Here is a 24,696-nt window from a genome sequence, read left to right as displayed (position 1 = left end):
TTTATATAGCGAGAGCCGAGCAGCTGCGCGAGCGGCCAGGGCGAGAGGGGGACGCGGGCGGGGGGGGGGGGGGGCGGTGAGGCACCGCGAGAGTTGCGCGCGAGACCACGCCGGGCCGGGCGCCGTCACGTGAGGCGCCCGCCCCGCCGCCATGACGCCTACCGAGGCGGAAGTAGCTCCGCAGGGTCCCGTTGCCTGGCGCCCGCGCGGCCGGGCCTATACCGAGGCGGAAGTCTCTGCGTGTTCTCGGCCGGAGGCGCCGGAGCCCCGCCCCTCTCCACGCGTGACGCCATGACGCCCGCAAGGCGGGCAGCGGTGGGGCGGGGCAGCTGAGGGCCGCCGCCACCGCCCCCCCCCCCCACCCCCCCACCCGCCCGGGCCTTACGGGGGACGGCCGGGACCGAGCTGGCCCGTGCTGGCGGTCACGGCCGGCGCCAGGCTCGGGGAGCGTTAGCGCACCTCAGCGTAGTCCGCGGGAGCTGCTTCATCCTTGGCAGCCGAAAACTGCAGCCGCCTGCTTGGGGCAGACATGGCTCTTCCTGGCCCGCCAGAAGGGGGCCTTAATCCCTGCCTGGCCCGGTGAGCGCTGGTGGCTTTCCTCGCAGGCCGTTAAACAGAAGCCCGAGGGGCCGCTCCTGTGGGCCACAGGGCCCAGAGCGCCTCTGGGCTCTGTGCCACCACCTAGGCTGGTAACCGCGTGCAGAGCTGATCAGGAAGAGGGAGGCAGCAAGATCTAAGAAATTACTGATGCCTTCCATCAGGGTCTCACCATGGCCCCCCTGCAGGTGCTCACCGATTTGCAGGATTGCTGCTTTCAGCAGTTCCTCACAAAATCGGTGGCAATAGGATCTTCCCAGCTATGCAAGAAGTTGTCAGAGCCCTGCCAGCTGGCTTAACTTCCATTTTTCCTTCTTTATTTCTTCCATTCTCTCTCTTTATCCCCTTTCTCTATGGCAACCTGTGAGAGGCACATAATACAGGAAAATCTCAACCATGAGTATTGTTCCACCAGTTAACTTTACTAGTGCCACCTTCACTCAGTCCTCCTTAGCACAACTTCTGAACTCCTTTGCATGTCCCTTACATCTCCACCAGTAAGTCAGCTGTGTAAGTCCCACTCAAGCCTAAGTGAAAAATAACACTGAAGTCTGACTTGGCATGCACAAGACATAGCAGGTTACATCTCTTCAACAAATACTGTGTGCGGACTACATTTGTTACGTTACCTTCAGCCTAAAGTCTTACCTATTAACTAGCCCAAGTAGCAAGTTCAGGAACTCATGTCTGGTATCTTTTCATGGGAAGGAGTTTGTTAGTGGGTACAGGACACCTGTCCCTCCTCTCCCATTCCTCTAAATCCTTCATTTCTACAGTAGTGAATACCTTCTTCCCTTCTGGGGGAAGAAGACTTTGTATAGGGATGTGACTGGTTTACAGTGGGCCGGCTGATGAAGCTACTGTTCACTGTGCTTACTGCTGTAGCCCCGGCAAAAAATAGCATAGTTTACAAAGTTTTACCGTTCTCCGCTGTCAAACCCCACCTTTTTTGGTGGAGTTTTCTACCTGCATAGCACAGCCAACAGGACTGAAAAGGGTCTGCCCCCTCAGAAGCCATAATTCATGGTCTGATGAGTGAGAACTGCAGGGACTGATTGAGGTGCTAGTGTTACTTGACTTCTGATGCCTCCGATCAGAAGGCAGTAATCTGTCGCAGGCAGTTTGTACTTCACTGTGAAGTGAAACTGCTGAAGTGACTGGTATGCCACCAGGAAGGAATCAGATTGCCGTTCATACCCTTCCTCTTTTCGACATGAGGCACGGGATAGCTAAGTTACCTTCCCTGGAACCCTCTCCCTGTTTTTCAGAGTGGCTTACTGAATAATTAAAAAAAAATTAACATATAGGCATGATAGCAGTAATGGCTCAGCCTAGTATCATGCTCCTTTCCATAGTTCAGCAGACTTGTCTTCCCAGAAGGTAAGACCTGTGTGCAAGTCACAGTTTCTCAGGCACCAATACCAAGTTGCGGTGCAGTGCTGCAAACCCCCTGCGTGCCTGTAAAGAATATTGTTGTGAACAAAATCAAGCCCTCATGAGAAATGCCCCGTTGAGTCAGACTAATGGTCCATCTAATTCATGGCAATTCAGCCACTGCTTGGGGAGAGCAAGCGAGATAGCCACTTGCTGAAGTCTGTTCACCTTGGTTTTCCCCAGCATCACAGCTGCCTGCTATATCGATGTTAGGGGATTCTGCTTCATTTAGCGTCTTGTTAGGCTGGAATAACGGTACGTGTTTATGTACAGTGCAGTGGCAACACTGGTAATCTGGACAGCATCAGTAGGAATAAGCTATGTAGCAGCATTACTTTTATAGTTAACTGCTTTTGTCTGCCAGCATTCTCCTTTGTTTGCCGATCAGGCATGAATCATGTGAAGTTTGTGCGCTGTCCTGTCTGTCTTCTTTCTCCCTAAGGCTTCTACCACTGACAACTCAGGTTGGCTTCACCAGGTTTAGCAATAATGTCAGCTTTGCTGTTGGCTGGACACTTCTGTTGTAGCCATTGCACTGTCTAGACTTGAACTCGACAGTGATGATGGACATTGTACCCAGAGCAGAGACGATGGCATTTGGGTAAACTTTCTCCTTCACTGCAAAAATCATGCCGCATATGGGATAGTGTAGGCAAAGGCACATTTGTGTGCAAGATCAAAAGCTGATCCTTGGTGTGCTTTTTTTAAAAAAAAAAATTTCCACTCAATCCTGGGCACGATCATCTTCATTTTTCTACCAAGTTTTCTTGAGACAAAGACAAACAGATTGTCTTTTATAGCCAGCTCTGCACTCAGAGGCACACAGCCTGCATCAAGCGCCCTGGGTGATTCTGTGCTGTTAGTACCAGAAGCATCCGTTGCTTCTTCTCAGCAGAGCAAGTGACTTACTACTGCAACAGGAGCTCGCTGAGTTCCTGTAAAGGATCAAGGATATGGAAATGGTTTTAGTTCATCTCCTTTGTGGTCCATCAGAGAACTATATCTTTTAGAAGAGAGATTTTTGACCTTGTGATTAGGAAGCTGGGGGAGGTGGGGCAGGCAGGGAAGGAATAAATAAATTTTCTTCAGCAGGATTTTTGGGTTAATTGCACTTCCATTCTAAAGTTCTTGGTGAGTATTACCGTGTTGTTCTTCACAGCATAACTATCGAGAATATATTCTGCAAAGGGATAACTGATGTATAAGTATTTGTTAGTGGCGGGAGGGATGAGACATGCTTGGATTTAGAAACTCAAAAGTGCTAAGTACCTGTGATTGCCACTGAAAGCCACCAGCTAGCAATTCAGCTGAAAATAAGAACCACAAAATCTTGATGCTAAGTCAAAACACATTAAATTTGTGATGTTCAGGTTTTATTTCTTTGTGGGTTTTTTGGTTGGGTTTTTGTTTGTTTGTTTGTTTGTTTGTTTTTAAATAGAGGAGGTTTTGGTTCATCTGAAAATGGTAAAAAAATATAATAATCTGAAGCTACTCTTTTGCCTCCCAAGAGCAGACCATGAGTACGCCTGATCTCCTGCCCCTGGAGAAATCAGTACCCGATCAGTATCAGCATGCCCTCCTTTTTCTTTGAAAACTTTTCTGGTCTTACAGCAAAGGATAGAGTACCTAGTATGAGGTGTTGCTGACACAGTGGTTTGTAATTTCTTTGTTCTTGGAACAACAGAAAAGCTTGTTAAGTGTGATTGTGTTGACTGGTTCCCCTCCCCCCTGGGTGCGGTTAAGCCAGAAAACCAAAAATTGGTTTTAACTGTGTTACAGGAGTGCAAATCTCAACCTAGATGACAGAATGAGGCTTAACCATCAGCACGCCTTCCAGATTTGTCATCGTAAGTCTTGTCCACATTATCAGTGTGCTACTGTAGTTGCGCTGGCGAAGTCTCCCACTGTGGGCATGAAGACAGCGTACAATTTTCACCCAGTGTATTACACTCTTTCCTTAAAAACAAGCTAGGCAACTGAACACTTTCCAGAAGGTTTTGGCAACATAGTATTATTAGCCAAGGAAGTAAACTTTCTGACCCAGTCTCTGAAATGACAGTTTTCCAGAAGAATGAGGAGATACACATTTAACTTTAAATTGCAACAGCGTGTGTGAAACAGAAGCATATACAGAACCGAATCAGTCTAGAAAATGTTAATGCGTAAAAAGCTGCTTGAAGTTATGCTCACACATTGTGAGTTTAGAGCTTATGTTCACCTCTATGTTTAACTCTCTCTTCCTGCTTCCACTCATTGTACCAAAGAGAGAATATAACCTCAAATAAAATTTCAGAAGTTTTTGGTTGGTTGTCTTTTTTTATTTTCTAATTGTCCCTACAGAGCTTGGAAAAAAACCCAGTAAGTTGCCCAAGCCACAGTCCAAAACTTTGGGCACAGGCAGACGTAAACAACAGACACATCATACCAAAGCTTTTCTGGATGCAATCAGCCCTCAGGAGTCAGAAGAGATGCTGACGCTTAATGGAGCTTATGTGATATTAGCTTCAGTGTTCAGGTATTGTATAAACATTCTGTAATTAAAAGGCAGAGAGAGAGAGAGAGTGACATTTTCCTTCTAATAGCCTGCTCGCCATAATCTAGTAGCTAGAAACAAAATCCATTACACATATCCCTCTTGCCTTCAGCACTAGATTTCCCCCCCAAAAAAAATTCTAAGCAAGGCAGAAATGAATTGAAATAGCTCCCACCGCCCTTATGCCAAGGCATCTCTGATTTTCTAGATGGATGTACTTTCACATCTAGAGTTTGAAGCACAACACCATGCTTTACCAAAGCACCCTAACACCACTTTTAAGGGACTAACATATGCACAATTCAACCACTCTCCTCACAGCCCACAGAGAACCAAACCTTGTCATTCTAAGGCAATGTGGTTTGTCTCTAGTGAACTTTCAGAGGGCAAATTTAATGGTTCAGCAAATTCTCAGCTTGAAGTGCTAGAGCAGGCAAGGCCTTCAGAGAAGCTTGCTACACATTAAGCTTTTGTTTCATGATTAGACTTTTAGAGTCTCAGGCTTGCTCTGCTCTTACCAAGTGCTTACTCAAGCAAAGTAGGAAGCACAAAGAATTTTTCTTTAATATAGACTAAGACTGTTTACTATTAGAATATATATAGTTGTTTGAAAACAACTCACATGTACACCTTTCTCATCAGGGCATGTCTGAACAGGACACTAAAACTATGTGCTTAGTTATACAGTCAAAGCCACATAGCTACCAAAATTAGAAAGCCATCTTCCCTCCTCCAAACAAAATATGTAAGTTGCATCTTCACCGAAGACTATGTTAGCAGGTGACCAGCTACTATAGTTGTTTTGCTACTGTAACTGCTTCTGTCCCCATATGCCTCCAACGGACCTCTCAGGCCTTCAAAGACCCAGAGGCCTGTACACCTGTCAGAAGGCTCTTCTCAAGCTGTCACTGACTGCTAGATGTCTCCTATCAACACTGATTTCTCCTCTAGCAGAATCACAGTTCCCTCTCTGTTTTATACACAAGCTCCCTGTCAGATTTTACAAAACTATTCCATTTCTAAGACCACTTGTGCCTCCTCTGCTTAGAGAATTAGCTTTTCTTAGCCTCCCTCAGCCCACCCCTCAAAAATCACTTCACATGGCTGCACCATGGTCTTTGTAACAGCTGTTTCTGGTAAATGATCAGTTACAGCTGGAAGAGACAACAAGATCTTTTCTAGGCTGTTGCCATGTGCCGCATTTAATTACACCTTAGCAGAGGTTTCTGGATCAGAGATTGTTTCTTTCACGTCTCTGATTGACAAAACTATGCTTAATTCCTAAAGGTAGAACTTAATTGAGACCCTGATCCCGTCGTTCCCACGACCCCTAAGCACTCAGTGATAATGAGGATTTCAGGCATTTGTACTTCCTTCCCATACCACTGTGTGTGCGTTCCGTCCCTGTGCCACCACGCTTTTGCAGTTGTGCCAGTTCCTTACTGTGTCATTTATTTTTTTTTTTTCTGTGCTGGCTAATTTTTAACCTGGATCAGTTTCCTGATCTGGTTCGTAGGGCAGCCCCACAAAAGACGTGTTAGTGCGACTGAAAGAGCTGACAGGAGTAGAAATAAGTGGCCAGAGGAGGAAATGCTTCAAAACGACATTGTTGCCAAATGCTTTGTCATGTAGAAAAGTCTCCAGGCTTCCTTTTATTGAAGAAGAATTGGCCATTACTAAAATGCACACCCTGCTTGCTGTAAGCAAGCTATAATGCTTGTAGTAGGAAGATTACTGGTCTTAGGGCAGAGACCACCCCACCCCTTTATTTTTTGCATGTGTTTACATGTTTGGCCTAATGCTTAGGTCTCTAAAGACTGAATGAATCATAATGTGAATACAGAGTACTGATTCTTAAATAGCTAAAAAAAGCCCCTAAAATTCTGAAGGCTAGAGCTTCTCTGCAAGGGCGTGAGCTGTAGGAGTACCTTCAAGTTACACATTCTGTCAGTACTACCTTGCTTAAGTGCTTTTTAAGTTGTAACATTAATCACTTTGACTGCAACTGCTATGAATCACAGCTACTCAACTGTGATGAGGTTCTGACAACAGCCGAAATATTGCTGGCTCTGATCCATGAAGCTGAGCAACAAAGAAGTCAGGTAACAAAAAATCTGCACTTAAAATACCAATTAGATTGTCTCTACATGCAAAGCCCTACATTATGGATCTAAAGCAAAGCTTTACCCAGCATGCTGATAAATGTTTTTACTGATTACTGCCATATATTCCAGCCAGTGGCTATGATGTGCAATGGTCCACAGCAAAACTGAATTCACTTCAACAAAGTTATTCCTGATTTATACAGGCATTGGAGAGTGAAATATTCAGAGAGAAAAATTGGCACAGAGCGATCTATATTGTGGCTTCCCAAGCCTTACATACCTCGGGCTCCATGTGATGACTTAGGATAAAGTAATCACCCCAGAGTGTGCCAGAATACAAATATGCAGCATGTAACTATGGCATGGTGCTGGTCTGCGTGCGCGATAACCCTATGATTCCTTCGGAAGCGTGTGCATGTTTGTGTAGCCTCGGCTTCCCTCACACAGCTGGCAGGGCAGGAGGCTGCACACAGGCAGCCACTGCCAAGCGGGGATGTGCTGTTGTGTATTTTACCCAGCAGTTTGTCCTGCGGCCACATACTCACATGCCCGTAAACTAAAAATGCTTTTGCGCAAGGCAGTTTGCTCTGCTTCGGATGCTCACTGCCTCCCGCTTAGCATGTCCGTTCCTCCGCACCCAAGTGAGTGGCCTTCCAAATCGTGCAAGCTTCTGACTTGCTGAGGGTCACATAGTGCTGCTTTAAGGGCAAAGAGGCTACAGCTTTCATGGCAAAACCATGGGTGTGGTGCGCCCTACACTTTACAGCCTACTCAGAGGTGACCATATGTCTCCTCTGGGACCCAGCATGAGAGGCATCAGGCAATCAAGACAAATCTTTGCACTTTTTTCATTTTGTTTTTGTTTGTTTTGGTTTGATTTTTTCACCCTACATGAGTGGTGAGGTTGTTTTTCACAGAACTGGATGGAATTTGCAGGAAACAACTCCAGGTCGGTTTTGGCTATGCTCAGCCTTCCCAGCAAGGAGCAGCGATCATGAACTCAGTTGTGGCCAGCCAATGGCTTATGAGCAGTGAACGTGGAGCTCCCATGCTGAGGCTAATTATCTAACTGGCAAAGCCATACCAGTGTGAGGACTGCTGGGCAGTCAGGGTCCCTGGTGTTGAGAGAAAGGAAAACAGCGGGAATGAGCCAGCCCAACTCATCCTGTAATGGAGCTGTAGGTCCCTAGGCATTTACTGCCATTTCTAACCTGTGACCCATTTCCAGAGCTCCTCTCTGCTCCAGTCTTCACGCTAAATGATGTGTAACCTGTGAGTCTTGGGCATACCAAGCTTTTGACAGCTGCAAATGTAAAAATGTAAAGCTGCACTTATAGACTGGGGCTCACATTTTCCCTCAGCTGCTTGTTCCTACTCCCTGCTTTAGGAGAAAAATTGTTTTTCCGTCTTAAGCATCATCTTCCACTACAAATCTTCCTAGCTTTGCAATATGACCTACTGTCATTGGCCATCTCATTTCTCCCACAGGCTGACTCTAGGCAGATCAGTGGTCAGCACGTCGGTGTCTCTGCTGAAAGAAAACATTTCTAGTGAGGCATCCCATCGCACCCGCTATACCTGCAGTTTTCCTTGCACCCTCTTTTATGGTATGGGCAGAGTACGTGATGAGGAGAAAACAGCAATTCCAGTTTATGGAGTTTTCAGACAGCTGCATTTGTGCTGGAAGGACTGATCCATGCTCTGACCCATCTGGCTAGCTGCAGATGCAGTATTAACGTTCGTAGGGCAAGGGCCCAACACCGCCTTTATTGGATGTGGTCTGTAGGCACCAGGGATGATTTTTCCCAAGAAGTTCTAGCTGTTGCTGCAGCCAGCCCCTGGCAGAGTCTGCATCGGGCTGGGCTCAGCTCCTGTGAATGTTTTCACTGTCCAGCTGCCAAGGAGGTGCTGATGGGTATCATCTATCGCGAAGCAGATGCGAGTACCTTCAAAGCCAAAGTGATAATATCTCTATCCACATCACCCGGACAGTTACATAAATGTGTGAGTGGTCAAAGCAGGTCCCTTGCCCTGCTGCCAAAGCCAGCTGAAATCGGAGATGAAGCTGGAGGGTGCGACCAAGTAACAGTGGTGCAGAACTACAGAGTCACTTTCTTTAGAACTAACACAGCAAGAAGACCAGCAGTAGTGTTTAAGCTGTGCAGCTTATTCTCTGTAGACTTCTGCTATAAATTTCCAGATCCTGCCTGCCCAGTTTCCAGCTATGGCTTTCAAGACACAATTCACCCGTCTTTCTGAATGTTGCAGCAGGCAATGTGCTGTATTGATAACAGTGTGAATTGCTAAGGAACGAAGAATACAAGGGCATAGAGCAGACACATTCAAGGGAAATCACCCTACAAATGCTGTAAGTCTGCTAAGGACCTTGAAGGGAGAAGATGTTCTTCTGGGTTAGGGAAACAATGGAGGGACATTAGATCTACATTCAGCTAGGGATCTATCATTCCAAGGCAGTGATTTAATGCTATTTTAGCTTTCTTATCTACAGGCTTTTATTTCAGTTAGCTTTTCAGATAGCTTAATGTTTGAAAAGGACGATATGATTTTTAAATGGAAGGTGATAGGAAAGGACAAAGTGATATCCTAAAATGTACAGGCCATGAGTTTTTGCAGATTTGTGGCATCAAAGCGGTTGACTCTAAAGTTAATTGCGTAGATTTTCCAGCACTACTTGAAAATATCACATCACCTGGAATGTACCTTAATAACGCCAAGGTGGAGCTCATGCATTTGGCTGACTTGAATCTGAACATTCAGAATCAATCACAAGATGTAATCAGCATGAATTACCACTGAATTTCTGAAACATGTTCTGTTGTTCCTACATGAACATGAAAAAGAACCTCTCCCTTAGGCACAGAATTTTTATATGGGAGATTCCCAACATAATGGGGCTTTTCTACCAAACTTGAGGAGGAGGCTTATGTCAGGAAGGTAGCTATCATGAACTCTGACTATGGCTGCACTGTAAATGTTTCTTTTCCAGGTCGAAAGTGAAAGATGCAGCCACAAGAGGGAGGCAGAACTCCTATGCCAGTGTAGTAGCCCCGCAGGAAACAAAATAAGAGAAATACGTTTTCAAAATTTCTCTCTTTGTGCTAAAATCGTCCACTAGCATTCTCATTAAGAGCAATGACCATTGGCTGTAACTTCTATAAAAGTAGATGCATAATGCATAGTAAATGTTAAATGATTAATGTAAGCTGAAAACTAGTAACTAGTACATACTTTTCTTAAACCTAAATATTAGGTAAGAAATTACTTCAGGACAGATTGAAACTGTTTTTTCTGTGCTTTTTGTGGGTGCTGGAAGGGAAAACTGTCCCCATGCTTTAAGGGATTTATTTCAAAGGCATATAGATGTATTCTTGCCAGGCTCTAATACAGAAGGATCATTTTGTTTCAGGAAGGAGACTTTTAATAACAAATTACTCCTTAGAAAATACAGCAGAAGGATGTATTTAAACACTTCTATTTCCATAGCACCTCAGCAAACAGATAAGACACTATCCTCAAATGGTGCTATTACTTATCCTATAAAGTACTTTCATGGAGCAGCAGGCCTTCTAGGTTCAGTGAGCTCAGCAGAGAAAGGTAGTCTGGAGGGAGAGGGCAGGCCTGGCGTCTAGTTCCTGCTCCAAGGACTAATTCCATGATTTACTCAACAGCATTTCAGAAACTGCAGTCAAGGATTGACAAACCCGGTCAGCACTCTAAACCCTCGAAGTCTTCGGTCGCTCTTTTCAGTCTTGTCTCCACCTCTGTCCCAGCTCTCCAGGTACCCTCAGACAAGGAGGAGAAAGGGACACAAACCAGAAGATTAGAAGTCTTGAGAGATGGAAGGTAGGAGAACACTTGGCTTGAAAACCATCTAGGACTGTGGTAGTTTGAGGCACGCACAGGAACAGTAGGTGTATCTGGACATCTTTCATCAAATTCATGAGAGCTCCTGGGAATGTTGGTACTTCCAGAATGAGGCCGCAGGGGGTTTATCAGATGGGAGTGGTGGACTTGGCTGCCCAGACTTGGACTTAGCCCCACTGGTGTACCTCGGGGCGGTGGGCGGTGTCTGTCTTCTAAAGAGTGGACCAAATATAAAAAGGTGAAATTACTGTTCTTCCCATCATACAATGCTTAATTGTATAGACCTATGCAGGCCTATACAACACACATGTATACTTTTTTTTTTAATAGACAGTAGTTAAAAGTTGTCCTTACAGTATTTGCTGTTGAAGGTATTTAAAGTGCTTTACGGATGTAAATTTAAACTGATTCTGTGCATGACTGTGCAGACAGGTAGGGATTACTTGGGAGAAAAGAGCAGTCAACACCACTGAAAAATTAATTTGTCTGTTGGCCTTTTCTCAGCTAAACATGGAATCAATTGAGGTAGTCAGTTCTTACACACCCAGTTTTGAGATCTAACTGTTTTTCAGCATGTCAACAATGGGCCAAATCTTGCATGGGGTTCACAGTCCTGAACATCAGTGAGACTCATGTTTCATTGAGCCTGCTCGATGCAGTGGTTCAGTAGTCCAGGCAAAAACCTGGCAGCTTGCAGTGACCACTAGAGAGCAACAGTCCCTTAGCTCCTGCGAACCTGGGGGGCGTGAACACACAGCTGAAGGCCTTATGGTTGCAATCTGGAGTTCACTTCTCCAGGCAGGACCCATACCACAAACCACAACTTACCCAGCAGAAATGTCACAGTCAACTCACATCGTCCTGTGTCTTTTGGATCCTCTGGCCCTGTACAATTTGAGAGCTGGTCTGAGTTCCAAACCCAATTCTATTTGTTCACAAACTTTCCAATCTTTCATAATACTCATATTATTTTTTTTTACTAATTTTTCCTTTGTTCCCAGTAGACTGGGACTCCCCAAGTCACATTTTTTGCATAGTTCCTAACTTGTCACGGGACTCCATGAGGTATTAACACGCATTTTTGTCTGTTGAGATTGTAACTTCAGCTTATCCTATTTTTTGCCACCCCCACTCCACTGGTTGTTCCTCTCACACCAGCTGTCACTTCCTGACTGCCAGGGGCATTTTGTCCTCCTGGGCAAAGGGTACCTATAACAGCTTGGGGTGGGGGGGACACGGACGACAGCCTGCTGACTGATGCAGTGCAATTTCAGTAAGATTTTGATCAAAACGAAGTGGGGACAGAGGATACTGTAGTGGTTGACCTCTGTTAATCTTAGTTGAAAATTGTCTGCAATTTTTCTTTTGTTTCTCCTGACCAGAAGCCAGAACTCCACTACAGTTCTGCCTGCATCTGTGCACTGACATGGGGTTTTCCCATTTTGTTCCCTTTTAGCCAGAGTACTCTCTGTATTAATACAACTGCTGAACTGACCATGTCCTAACAGATTTCTTCACTTCCACACAGAGCAGTAGATATCTCCTTTTCTGTTTTGCATAAGGGAAACCTTTACAAAAGAGGCTCTTGCCTTGGAAAATTACTTTCAGCTGTATTCACCCTGTATTCATCCTTTTCCTTCAGAAGCTCTTTAGGCCAAGCTGATTGCTCCCAGTTTATCTACAGGCCCTGGGACAGTAGCAAGTGGGAGACTGCAGAAGGCCCTTGACCAGGGAAGGACTAGTCTGCCCACACCCCCTGAACCCCGGCATGTGTCTGCCACTTGTGGCACCCCAGTGCAGCTGCAGGCAGTGGTATAGTCACCCCTCTCCATCAGGCTTTGCTGTCCCATTATTCAGGGTTGAGAAAGACACCTTTCACAGCTGGTGTTTAAAATATGACACCAACTACTTTTGCTGGAGTTGCTTTAGGCTTCTAATACTGTGACCAAAAGGACAGGAGTTTCTTCTGGGACCTGCACCTCAGCTGAAACAATGGGCTGCTTCTCTCTCTTTTGCTTTACCTCAGCTGACCTTCAGCAGCTTTTGTCCTACTCATAAATTTACAACATATCTGGATTAGATGGTAAGGGCAATCATGGCAACTAAGCACTGAAAGAAAACTGTGGTGTTTTTTTTCTCTCCAAATTGTGCTATCTCACTCCAGTGATGTCTTTTGTTTGGGTACACATTGAGCTGGCACTCTGACATCTCCATCTCTTGTAGGCTGTTATTTTGGCTTGTCTCGAAGGACTGCACTATTGCCAAAGAACTCTGAGCTCCCTGGTTTCAAACTTTCAGCTTTTTCTGTAACTCTCTCTTTTTCAAACAATTTTGCATATTATCAAACAATATGGTTAATATAATCCTACCCTCCCGATTTGATAGTATCATTTCCAAATGTCACTGAATAGCTGAATTATAATAAATAAACTGCTATTACTAACAGCCCCCGAATCTTTCTATTTAACTTTCCTTCTTTCTTCTCGCTGACCTGATTTACTCTTGAATAATGAACATGAGGCCTTGTTCCCTGTGTACCTCCATTTTATTATCATGTAAAATGATTGACTTACTGTCTGTTTTACTGAGGCATACTATGGAGAATGTGCTGAGCTCAAAGCAATAAGCTGAGCAGCCCTTATGATGGGTAGCTGATTTTCTGTGGTCAACAAGACTACCCAGCTCTTCAGTCTGATTTGGGGAGTCCTTTCGATAAAAACAGCAGACTGTGACTGGTCAGTGACTGTGAGAGAAGCGGAAAGATGTATGAAATGATACCTGGCTTACTTGACTTTGGAAGAACACAATCATAGCAGAGGACTCTCTAAATAGTTTAGACCTTATCCTTACACTTGCTTTGTGAACAGACGTTCTGATCACAGGAAGACGCTGCCCTCGTTTGTACTCCTGGCTTTAGCTGCCAGAGAACAGAAGTATACGAGACCCACTGAGCAGAAGCTTCAATTCTTAGTAACTTTGTTTCAGGATGGCTTCATTCAAATGCTGCATCCACTTCTGTATTACGTCAGCACTGCTCCTCATATCTGTTACGTGGCTGCAGCTCTAGGCCTGCTCCATTTCCTTTACAGTCAGTCATTCAGTCTGGACCATCAAATGAAATAATCTCTTTTCTGTATATAGTCCCATTACTTCTAATTTATGTCCCTCCTTACGCCATTCAATACACTCCCTCTTCCTCTTCTGAATGCAAGACTTACGACTTAGCAGAATATACAGCACATACAACTTCAGTTTCACAGTGAAAATGCGGATATGCTCTTTCATCTTAACATTTATTTAAGTTCTCCCATAGTTCAAACAAAACATGACATCCCATTTCAACTGGTAAAACAGAAAAAAAAACCAAACCACTTTTACAAAGTTAGCCAGTGTATAGACTCTCTTACTTTACAAAACAAAAAGATAGGAACATGTTACAAAATAGTCATCAAACCAATCAATGTCAATAGTGCAAAGAATGAATTGCAAGTATAGGAGAGACAGAGGGAGGGTAGGACAGATGGGAGGATGGATGTGTGGGTGGCTGGCTGAACAAAACAGGAAGGCTAGGAACAGCTATGCCTGTTACCACACAAAATTCTCTATATCAGACAACTCACGATGTAGATTTAACTTTAGTGGCAGAAAAGGGTAAGTACTTCATCCGTAAGTGATCTCTGTGTGCTGCAAATTCTTGTGCTGGCCACTTCTGGAGACGAATACAGCTATCAACACCAGCTGCTAACAGTCACTGAAAGGCATTTTTCACCCTCTGGAACAGAGGTGACCTATCAAGGGCTTTATTAGTTTGTGTTCATTCAAGTGCCAAGGAAATTACTGAGAATTTCATGCAAGCAATAGAGCAAGTACCTCCAGGCTGAACTTTGTAAACATATCCCTCTTGCTTTCATGCTCTTTTGCATGCATCTCTGTCCTGGGAGGTGAATGATCAAGGAGATCTAGCAGCTATGAAGTCACGTGGACAAGTAGGCCAACAGGTCTTGGATGTCCTGTCAAGTAAATATGTCAGCCAGCAACCCACCGGAAAAGGTAAATTACTTCTGCAACGTTTCCTATGATACTGCTACAATGAAGAACCTAAAATCTGTCTCCTTCATAGGATGACTAAATTTGAGTCTAAATAAAATAAAGGACAAAAATAATGTCAGTCAGTTACATTCAGCTGAATTTGCCCGTTTTCCTTTGCTAGCAGAGTGTCCATAGTTAATAAACGTAAAAGGCATTCACTAAAATAAGCTCAGCTGCCCAGAGATGTTGTTCATCTTTACCCCTTGTGATCAAAGAGTGTTCATTTTTCTAGGCAAAATTCCCTGCAATACCTCAAGTCTTACTGCAGTACAAAAATGAAACAAAACCATAATGAGAAATAGAAAGAAGGCTGAAAGAGGGAATAGCTTCAGGCAGTAAATGCATACTTACCTTGAAGGCACATTTCCTGCATGGACTGTTTCAGTACTACAAAGTTTTCCAATAAACCAAAGGACAGTGATTATATCTTTCTCCAAAACAGTATTAAACTGAAACTATTCAAAGAGATTTTTCCCTAAGATAAAAAAAAAAAACCAACTAATCATCCCCGCTACAGGCATAGCTTGTATCTAAATAATTTCTGCTACTCTAAGACTGACAAACCTCTCAGCTCTTCTTCCCCTCACTCCCATCAACAATCTGTTCAAATTACTACTGTACCCACATAGATGAAGAGTATATAGTTCATGTACATAAAGTTCATACGTGACAGTATCTAACACTGAAAAATTGGCACTGTTTAATGAAGTAAGAACAGTGGAATTCTCAAAAAGGGCACTTAGGATCCCAGTGTTCAAATGCTCAGCGCTCCTAACGGTGTTGGACTGAAAAAAGAATTCGGTGGTGACACTTGGTGATACCAACACTAGATTTTCTGAAGATTTTGGTTGATAGTGCTCTTCTGAAAAATCAAACTACTTACTCCAGTGCTTTGATAGGAAGCAAGATCTTTTGAAACTCTGGCCGAGGTATTAATCCTAAACTCTTGAAAATTCAGTGGCAGGTACAGCAGAAAAATATTCTCTGGAGATCAGAATGGATTAAAATAGCTTTTTTATAAACCAGAACACTTTTCCAGTTTTGCCTGCATAATTCCATAAGGATTGGAAGAGATGCATCTGTCGTACAACTAACTGTATAAGAGAGATCAGAGTCAGGCCCATATGCTTTCTTTCATTCATTGACTTTGAACTAAAAAAAGAATCAGTGATGAAGAGGTACAGAAATTCAGTAAATCCAGAAATCTCCAGTATGTTCATCTTTCAGTTTTTGGGGTGTGAAATATTCTGTGGCTGGAGTATGACAGAGACTGAATAGTTTAAGATTTCAACAGAGATGGAAAATAATATTCCTTTTATTTTCTCCCTTCTTTAAGGAGTATGACATAACGTTGTTTATTTGCTAATACTTATTTGTGTTTTCAAGGGCTGAGGGGCAATAAGCAAAAATTCTGACACTGAGCCTCTCCCGACTGTTTCTTTCACAAAACATTCTCACAATTCCTCAGCAACATCTTGGCTGAAGAGCTTGGTTTCATTGGATTTCTTGCTGGGCCTTTTCACAAACTGTACACTATGATCTGCAGGGAAAAACAGGAAAAACACCAGAAGTTCTTTGAATGCCTTTGAAAAGAAGAGTGAATTTTGTAGAGAGGAGTTGCCATGCAGCTCATCGCAGCCGGTAACAGAGGTGAGAATCAGTCACGAATTCAGCCCCGTGCTCTCAGATATTTCACAACTTCTACAAGTTATCATTTAATAAATAATAACTTTTTGCACTTTATCAGTAATTTTAATCCACTGATCTCAAAATGCTTCATAAATTTAATAGCATTCTTCAATTTACAGAGAGATGTTGCAAATGCTTAGTACTAACTGGTGTGCTCTAAGGAGCTCCCTGGGCTTCAGTAGGTTACCTGCAATAGAACATTACATGCTTATTAAGAAGTCCTGGAAGGACTGAGACTTTATGTATTTACAGAGGTGTACCTGTGTAAATATGTTATCACTAGGCTGAAATTTAGGTGCATATAAAAAGGCATTTATAAGTTCCCTATAATTTGTTTTAAATTCTACCACTACCAGTTTTAGACTCAAAGTAGTTAATCTCATGTTTCCTTTGGGATTTTAACATTGTAGTGATTTTTATAGGAGTCACAGAGAAAGTAGTAAATTGAGAGTGTACTAATTTTCCGTTATATGAAATGTAAAATAAAATAAATTCATAAATTTATAAAAAATTTCATTTTAATTCATTATGATTTTAAATTACATTGCCAAGGCTTTCCAAATGTGTGATCTGAAAGTCAGCAGTAACCTTTCAAATGAGAAATGGTTTAATAAATTAGTTTTTTTACATTTAAAATTACCTTGAGACAAAATATTACTCAAGTCATGGGAACAACTATAAAAACCGAGTACTTTAAACACTGTTTTCTCTGAAAATATATATGAATGAGTGATTTTTGCCTTCTGCATTTTTATTTAGAAAGAAGTTTTAAGACTTGCTGTTACTTTCAGCTAAATGGAAATTAAAAAATCTCCATGATGGAAGCTCGTTATTTTTTGAAAAGAGATTTTGGGTCCCAGTTAGTGGGGGGTTTATGAAGATACAAGTTACTTATATTGTAGGTTCAAGATAGAACATGAAAGTAATATTGTGCTGGACAGACTTCCAAGGATTTTCAGGAAGGCAAACACTGTCTGTTAAAGTAGCCGTGTTCTGACATTTTGAATAACCACACACCTTATTCATCCAAGAAAACATACAAAAAAACCCCAAACCTAAAAAAAAACCCCAATGGTTTTCCCTTAAGTATCTTTCTATGCAGGAATGATCTAGTCTCAGCAAAGTCCCTCCTGTATCACCTCTATTGTGACACACATTCCCTGTTACTAGCAGCCATAACCACGTTCAGTCAAGACAACAGAACAGCTCAGACTAACAAATACAAGTTTTAAGAAATCGCAGAGGCTTTCCTGTAACTTGTGCGGATGCCATGAAAATGTGGACAACGGCACGTTGTCATCCAGGGGATGAGACAGAAAGGGGCGAATAGAAGAACAGCTACATGATTAGCTGTCCTGTCTGTAGTTCATCTGTTTGGCCATTTACGATGTTTAAGATGAAGAGTTTGTTGACGCTCTAGAATGATGCTCAGGGTTTTCACTCTGTTGACCACTTCAGAAATGAGATTTCATATAATTTTTCACTTGATGCTCCCTGGGTTTTATTTGGCAGTTCAGAAGGAAGTGAATCTGCCAATGACCAAACCAACAGGCATACAAAAAAAATGCTAACATGGGAGAAGAATATCGTGAGATAAAGGCTGCTGTCTGGTTTGGCTGTGATGGCGGCCAGACCATACTTCAGTGCAGAACCCAGACGGTGAAGAGGCAGAAAAGGCAGGCTTGACTGTAATACGAGTCATTCTGTCTATATCCCAACTGTACCTAAATCGTTGCAGCAAAAGCCCATGGGTCTGTTCCAAACAAACCACCGATGAGCTTCTTCTCAAAGTACAGATCATCACAAATAAAACCAATACTCTTCAAAGCATTATTTTAAAAGCAGTACTCCATACTTTTTTAAAGAAAAATGCCAAAACCCTGCAAGTGCTTTCTTCCAGATCTGTTAATTTGACCACCCCTCTTCGAACTTGCAGACTGATCTTCCTTCACTGAGTAGCACATTCATTGACATTTGCAGTGTCTTCTCCCTTCGGATCCTCACTCAAGCTTTTTTTCTGCTCTATTTCGACCTGGCAGAGGAAAAAGAGGGAGAACATTGGTAATGAGAATGGAAAACAAAAGATTTAAAAATCTTCCTTAGTGGTGGCTCATGTCCTGCTCAGGTGAAGAAACTTAGTAAACCGAGAGGGCTGTGAATAGACAGAGACTGAGAAGGGAAAGCAAGATTTTATTTACTATAAGTATTTTCAGTCTAATCCAAACAGTTTTATGATTCAACAATGTCATGACATAATTTCCAGAGGAGATAATGTCATGTAGAGAACTGGTCTCACATGATTTTATATTCATTACCATCCCCAGCTGTACTTTGAATCCAAACCCAGAACCAAATCTACAGAGGTCAGGTGGCTTCCTAAGTGATAGTAGAAGACCAGGCTCAATTTTGAACTCTGCAATGACTGATATATAAAGCAGAGATTAATTTTCAAAATGCTCATCTACATTGGTGTTCTAAATTTCAACACCTCTGAAAACTCAAGGATAATCCAATGTTTAGTTCTTAGAAGGGGTACTCAGGAAGATCAAATAGCATCTCTAGGGAATTTCAGACTACTAAAAATGTAATTACAATTACTATTAAAAATATTTGCCATGAGAATCTTTTCAGTATTTCTCATCATTGCTCTTAAAGAAGGCAGGTAGGATGCCAATTTCTGTGCTGAGTGATCAGCTAACATGCAAATTTTAACATGCTGAGATTCTTGGCAGGTGCATTTGCCCATCTGCTCCCCTCCTTAGGGCAGGCAGGAAGAAGAAATATTTAAGCAGAGAAATAATGTGATCCTTTTGTCTGCCGTAGCACTCCCACTGTAGAACTCCCCCAGCAGCTGCTATGAAGAGCAGCAGAACTCCCTGTTCGCACTCTGTATCAGCTAATCCCCAGTAGCTGGCTGTGTGTATGCTCTTCCACAAAGCAACTGCAAGCAAGTTTGTTCCATCTTCACTGAAGGATAATCCACTGCTTGTTTGCCATGAATCGATAGGCTGCACACGGGTAGCAACTGCACAGAGCCTGGCATGTGCCAAGTTCCCACCTCATTTACCCATGGTATTTTACTTGTCTGCCCACACTTTTCAAGACAATGAGGTACGCAAAGTAACCATGGTGATTGTCACATGCTCAGTTTTACCTTGTAACTGTAGTGTGCTGAATAGTTGACCCACTTCCTTACGTCGGTCTTGTCCTCAACAGAGATGGACCGAACAGTGGCTTTGGACGCAGATGTGGTGGGCATGTCAAATTCCACATCTACATAGCGGACAAAACTGGAAGGCACTTCCCGGTCAGAGCCAAGCTCTAGATGACAGAAGAAGCAGTGAGGATGGCCAGAAGCTGGAAAAAGATAGCAAACAGACATGAAAGTTGTGTTGGATGGATCAGAAAACACAACACCTAGAAGGAAGCAACATCACGGAACTGCATGAAACTGAGAATCTGCCTGGGTGAACTAGTTCGTAGCAAGTGACAGTATCTTACCTGTTTCAATGCTGTTGGGAGTTTCCAGAAGAATTTTAAAAAAATGCAAAAAAGATTGCCAAGCACTCTAGTTTGCTTTTAGTGGGTGAAAATACAAGATGTAAATCAAGCACAGTAAGGTAAAGCTATTTCCCCTCTTCTCATTCCCTCAGAGCATGTAACGTGCTAAGTACATTGTGGCACATCCTTCTGAAATGTCATGTATTGTTATTAAGGAAAGATGGGATTTTTCAGATATTTCACATTTATTCGAAATTGTTATCCCCATTCTCAGCAAAAGAAAAATATACCGGGTAAGGTTAAATAACTTTCCTGGGCTCAAAAAGCAAATTTGTGCACAGCTTGGAAATAACTGTTTATTCTTTACTCTAACCCATGACAAGGTGGCTAGTTGTTAAAGATGGCATGGTTGAGGAAGTAATCATGTTTAGCTCTGTCATCTGTAAATGATAAACTTTATTATTACTTTTTCCCCTTTGTTTTGCTAGACAGCAGTGATGTTTAAAAACTAAAGTAGGGGACTGCTGGTCAAGCTAGGTTGGTTTTATTTCTGACTGCTGTCACCTCCGTAAGCTCTTGAGCAAGTCATTTAAGGTTGTGCCCCAGTTTCTCTGTCTGCAAAATGAGGATGAGAGCCTTCAAAGCCACCTTGGGCTTTCTGATTGAAGGGATACTATTATTTAAGTATATGTAAATGAAAGTAACATATAAATAAATGAACAGAATCCTTGCCTACTGCTGTTATAGGCTTTAGGATTTCTGATACTTTTCATTGGGAAAGTTCTCTGTACAGCTCAGCAAGGTATACAGGACAGAGACAAAGAAGGAGGAAGGCAGGCAGAGTAAAAAGAACTGAGTGGGGAAAGCCCAGAAGCTCCCCCTGCGAAGAGGAGGAGAGCACTGCCTGCGAAGGACTTGCAAGCCAGGACCTTGAAAAGGAAGTCAGCTCCTCATCCAGAACGTAGCCCAAAAGCCAGCCTTGTTGAGCTGATGCATGAAAAGCAAGATTTTGAGATATTACTTGTCCCAACAGGATGAAATTGAGCAGTCTTTACAGGGCTTAGGGATTGCAACATCCCGCTTAACCTCTGAAATACAGTTCAAAAAAAATTTCAGCTCAGTGTAAGTCTGGGTAAAATTTTCATCTAGAATCAGCCTCGTATTTCCAAACAGTCTAGCCAGAGTTTCCTCACAACTGGAAGGTTTATAAACTTATGTCTGTGCAGCAAATCCAATGAGGGGCGATGCAGCTCAGCAGAAACCGCAGAGATAGGCAGCACCACAGCTGAGGCCAAGTTACGAGTGAGTGCAGTATCAAGCAGATGTAAAAGCTCGAGTTCTGCAAGCATTAAAATACATCCACCTGCTTTTCATCAGGATTAATTATCCCAAGCAGAGTGCTAATTCTGTTGCCTGGTTCTAAATCCTGGGATCTCTCTCTGACAGTGCTTCCCAGCATTTCATACCTGGAGCGCACTTCTTCTGGATAAAAAACAGTGGCACCCAGCAGACTTTCAAGATGACCCTGCCCCACACGGGCTAGCAGCAGCCCCGCGTGCTCTCAGGGAGATTCACTGTGCCCTCCAGCACCGCAGGGCTTTTGCTTCTGGCCAGTTCTTGCGCTTGGCTGTGTTGGGCACATCTGTGGTGGCAGGGCACTTCAGCCTCTGCCATGGACACTCAGGTGCCACTGCACATACCTGGGAATCGCTGCTTTCTGGTACTGCATTATGAAGATGCCTAAAAAGGAGTCATTCCTGGCTCAAAAATGCTGCATTCAGCACTCAGTACTGGCAACCAGCTCCCAGTCTCGGGCTCCCTATCTGTTTGTATCTCTTTCCCCACCCTGTACCAGTCTCACCAGACTCCTCATTGTAATCCTTCCTGCTCACCTGCTTTGCTACGCTTTTCCTCTCCTCTAGTTTGCCATGGGTTGCTCCCTCCTTCAGACTGCCTGGGTTGCAGCGGAGACCCACAGCAGCCCAGAAGAGGCGGCTCTGCTCTGGCGCAAGCCACATCCACAGCTACAAAATGTTCAGCTTGCACCGCTACAATCCTGAGCTGGTATGTGCTCAGTTGTTTTTGGGGTGGATGCTTACGAAGGTAACACTGGCAAGTGTTTAACAGGGCTTGGGCATACTGTGTGACAGGTGCTGTGGAGATCTGAGCTTTTAAACCCTTCATAATTTCAACTGGACGCATGGAACCAGCAACCGCTCTTCTAAACACACCTGAATGTTGGTGGATATTCACAGGCTCAAAAAATAAAAGGGGAGGCGGGGAATAAAGGGGAAAAAAGGCAAAAAAGATTTAATGCAATGCAACTAACAAAGCAATTTTTCAATAACTGAATTTCTTCTAGTAGGAGTGTCCACTAACAGAATAGACCATGCACAACACTCAAAAAATATGCAAATTATTAATTTAAACCAGCTCAGCATGGTAGGCAACCAGGCAAACTGATTATGAAAGCAACTCCTCCACCAAAGCTAGAGCAAAAATACCAAGCACATCAGTGTTCATTAGTGTCCTGAGTGTGAGGCACACAAGGCACAACTTCTGCAGACTTTCTGTTTGTTTAGCAGGCTCATACAGAGCTTTATTTAATTTATTTTGTTTTGCATCTCTTGCTTCCTTGGGCTACTAACATTTCACTCTGACAATCAAGGATCTGATAATATAATTCATATATATGCATGGGTTACCATGATTGGAGGGAATCTGTTCCAAACAACTCTGATGTCCCAACATGTTTGCATTAAAGGATTTAATTTACTTCGGAAATATACCAGGCAGCATGCCTGGGATCCACAGCCAAACTACAGCAAAGTTCAAATATCCAGATCCAAGGCTCTGCATAAAGGCTACATCCCTGCTTCACTGGAAGAGCATTTTCCCATGATTGAAGATGGGATGGATGTTTTGCTAATATTCTGCCGGTGGATTAAAAAACCCCAAAGGTGTGGCACCCAGCCAGGTGCAACTGAAGCTCTGCAGAGCCTGTAAATGGGCTTTCTTTATCAACTGCTTTGATCATATTAATTGTGATTATAATAAGGGGAATAAAGTTTAGCAAGCTATTTTGGAAAGGATTTCAGGAATGTGCTCAATAGAATCCAGTCCATAGTTTTTTCTTAGGTCAAGTCATAGTCAGAGAACACACAGACCTTCCTTTCTCATATGCTTTTCAATGTCCACTCATAAGCAGACGCTTTGGCTACAAAATAATAAAGACAGGGCTGATAACAAGTTCCTATAGTGAGAGTGCGAAGGGCCCCCAACCCATTAGAAAGCACAAAGAGAAAACATTTTCTGTAAGACAGCAAAGCTGCTGAAATAATTCTTAACAATTTGGGTGCTAGGATACTACAACCTGAATGCAAGCAGTGAGCTTCAGAACGGACCATCTCTCCTCCTGTGCGGGGCTGTGGTACTGGCCGTCAGGGCAGACCACAGCCAGCGCTGATGGTGTCACACACCTCACATCTACACAGAGCCTGCACCAGTCTGCATTCACAGAATGAAGTGAAGCACAAGAGGTCCACGTGGCTACCTGGAGACCTCTGGAGTTCCTGCGATCACGTTTGCAAGGGACTGATGTGTTGGTGCACACAACATGGATGAACGAAGGGTCCCACAATGAGTGCCAACGTATGTGCTCCTTTGATAGGCACACGGGTCTGGCAGACAGGCACATGTGCTGGAGGCAGTCATGCAATGCATATGCTCCAGGTCGTGTGGGCAGGTTGTGTGGCCTCTGGAGGCAGGGTGGAGCTGGAGACGGTGGCCACCTGCAGCATTTCCCCCCAGCTGCAGTGCCATGCCACTACCTCTCTCCTCTAGAGTCCCGGGCACCAGAGCAGTTCATTAGCAGACCAGACATTTACAGAGGACCAAGAGCACTCTTGGGGATGAGTTTCAGGTGCCACAGTAAGAAAGCATGAAATGAGTCAAGGAAATATTTTTATACTTAGTGCTTAAGGACTGCATCATTTATAGTGACTTCTGCAAACAGGTGGAGGTGAGTTATTATACGACTTGTGGGTAGGGCTGGATACAACCAAGCATGCACAAGGTTGGGAGCAGACCACACATGAGTGTATGTGGTCCATCAGGCAAATCTAAGGAGGAGTGGGAATCAATGCTTTTGAGTACTATATATACCCCTCTTTGTTTGCCATATACTTTGAGTAAGGAAAATCATGGGATGAGTACCGTCAAGAAATGTAAATAGTCCCTGAAAGGCAAGGTCAGATTTAAACTACACTTGGCCTGCCCTGTCATCGCTTTGGGATTCTCTCCCTCCCTCTCACATACCTCGTGTCCTGGCCAAGACAGTGCTTGCAAGGCCCTTCCTTTCCCTGATATGACATCTGACCTGACCGGACGGATGAGGACACTCTCTTCCTCTCAGGATGTAAACAAATACTAACTGCCCTGCATTCTGCACGGTGACACTGATGGATAGATGCTCTGTGGCAGGGCTCCAACAGCAGTGCCAAGTCTGTGATGCATTTCCCCCTGACACAGGGTATATATAATAAAGCCTCACAGTGGGAGAGACGAGATCAATGAAACAAGAGACATAAATCAACATCTCCCTCAAAGTAGCGATGGGTAAGGGAGCATCACCTCACAGGAGGCAGTAGAACCAGGAGTTTTGCCTCTTCTCCTTGTTTGCTACCGACATGTTCTGTGACTGTGTTAAAGTCTGGGTGCTTACATTTTCCCAGCTGTAATGTCTATATGGTATACTGAGATCTTTGGAGAAAAGATGCCACAGAAGGACCAATTTCACAGCATCTTGTTCACAGAGCTCATCATGCAGATGGCATAGTGAGAATTTCCTCACAAGCACGTTAT

At 43.5% G+C, this 24,696-nt stretch overlaps 1 protein-coding gene across 1 annotated transcript in view; it reads right to left on the bottom strand.

The window, feature by feature from the left end:
* Positions 1-18,280: 18,280 nt before the first annotated feature.
* The window catches only part of STON2 (stonin 2), a 59,400-nt gene continuing 52,984 nt past the window's right edge, over positions 18,281-24,696 (bottom strand). Inside the window, exons 5-6 of the mRNA XM_086462128.1 lie at positions 19,487-19,689; positions 18,281-18,364 (exon numbers count right to left, since the gene is read on the bottom strand). Of these exons, the coding sequence (XP_086318254.1) occupies positions 18,281-18,364; positions 19,487-19,689 (287 nt within the window). The remainder of the gene's footprint in view (positions 18,365-19,486; positions 19,690-24,696) is intronic.

This window comes from Leptosomus discolor, chromosome 3, assembly GCF_034619465.1.
Source record: "Leptosomus discolor isolate bLepDis1 chromosome 3, bLepDis1.hap2, whole genome shotgun sequence".
Taxonomy (NCBI): domain Eukaryota; kingdom Metazoa; phylum Chordata; class Aves; order Leptosomiformes; family Leptosomidae; genus Leptosomus; species Leptosomus discolor.
The sequence above is the reverse complement of the archived record's forward strand: the minus strand, read 5'-3'. Positions and strand labels throughout refer to the sequence as shown.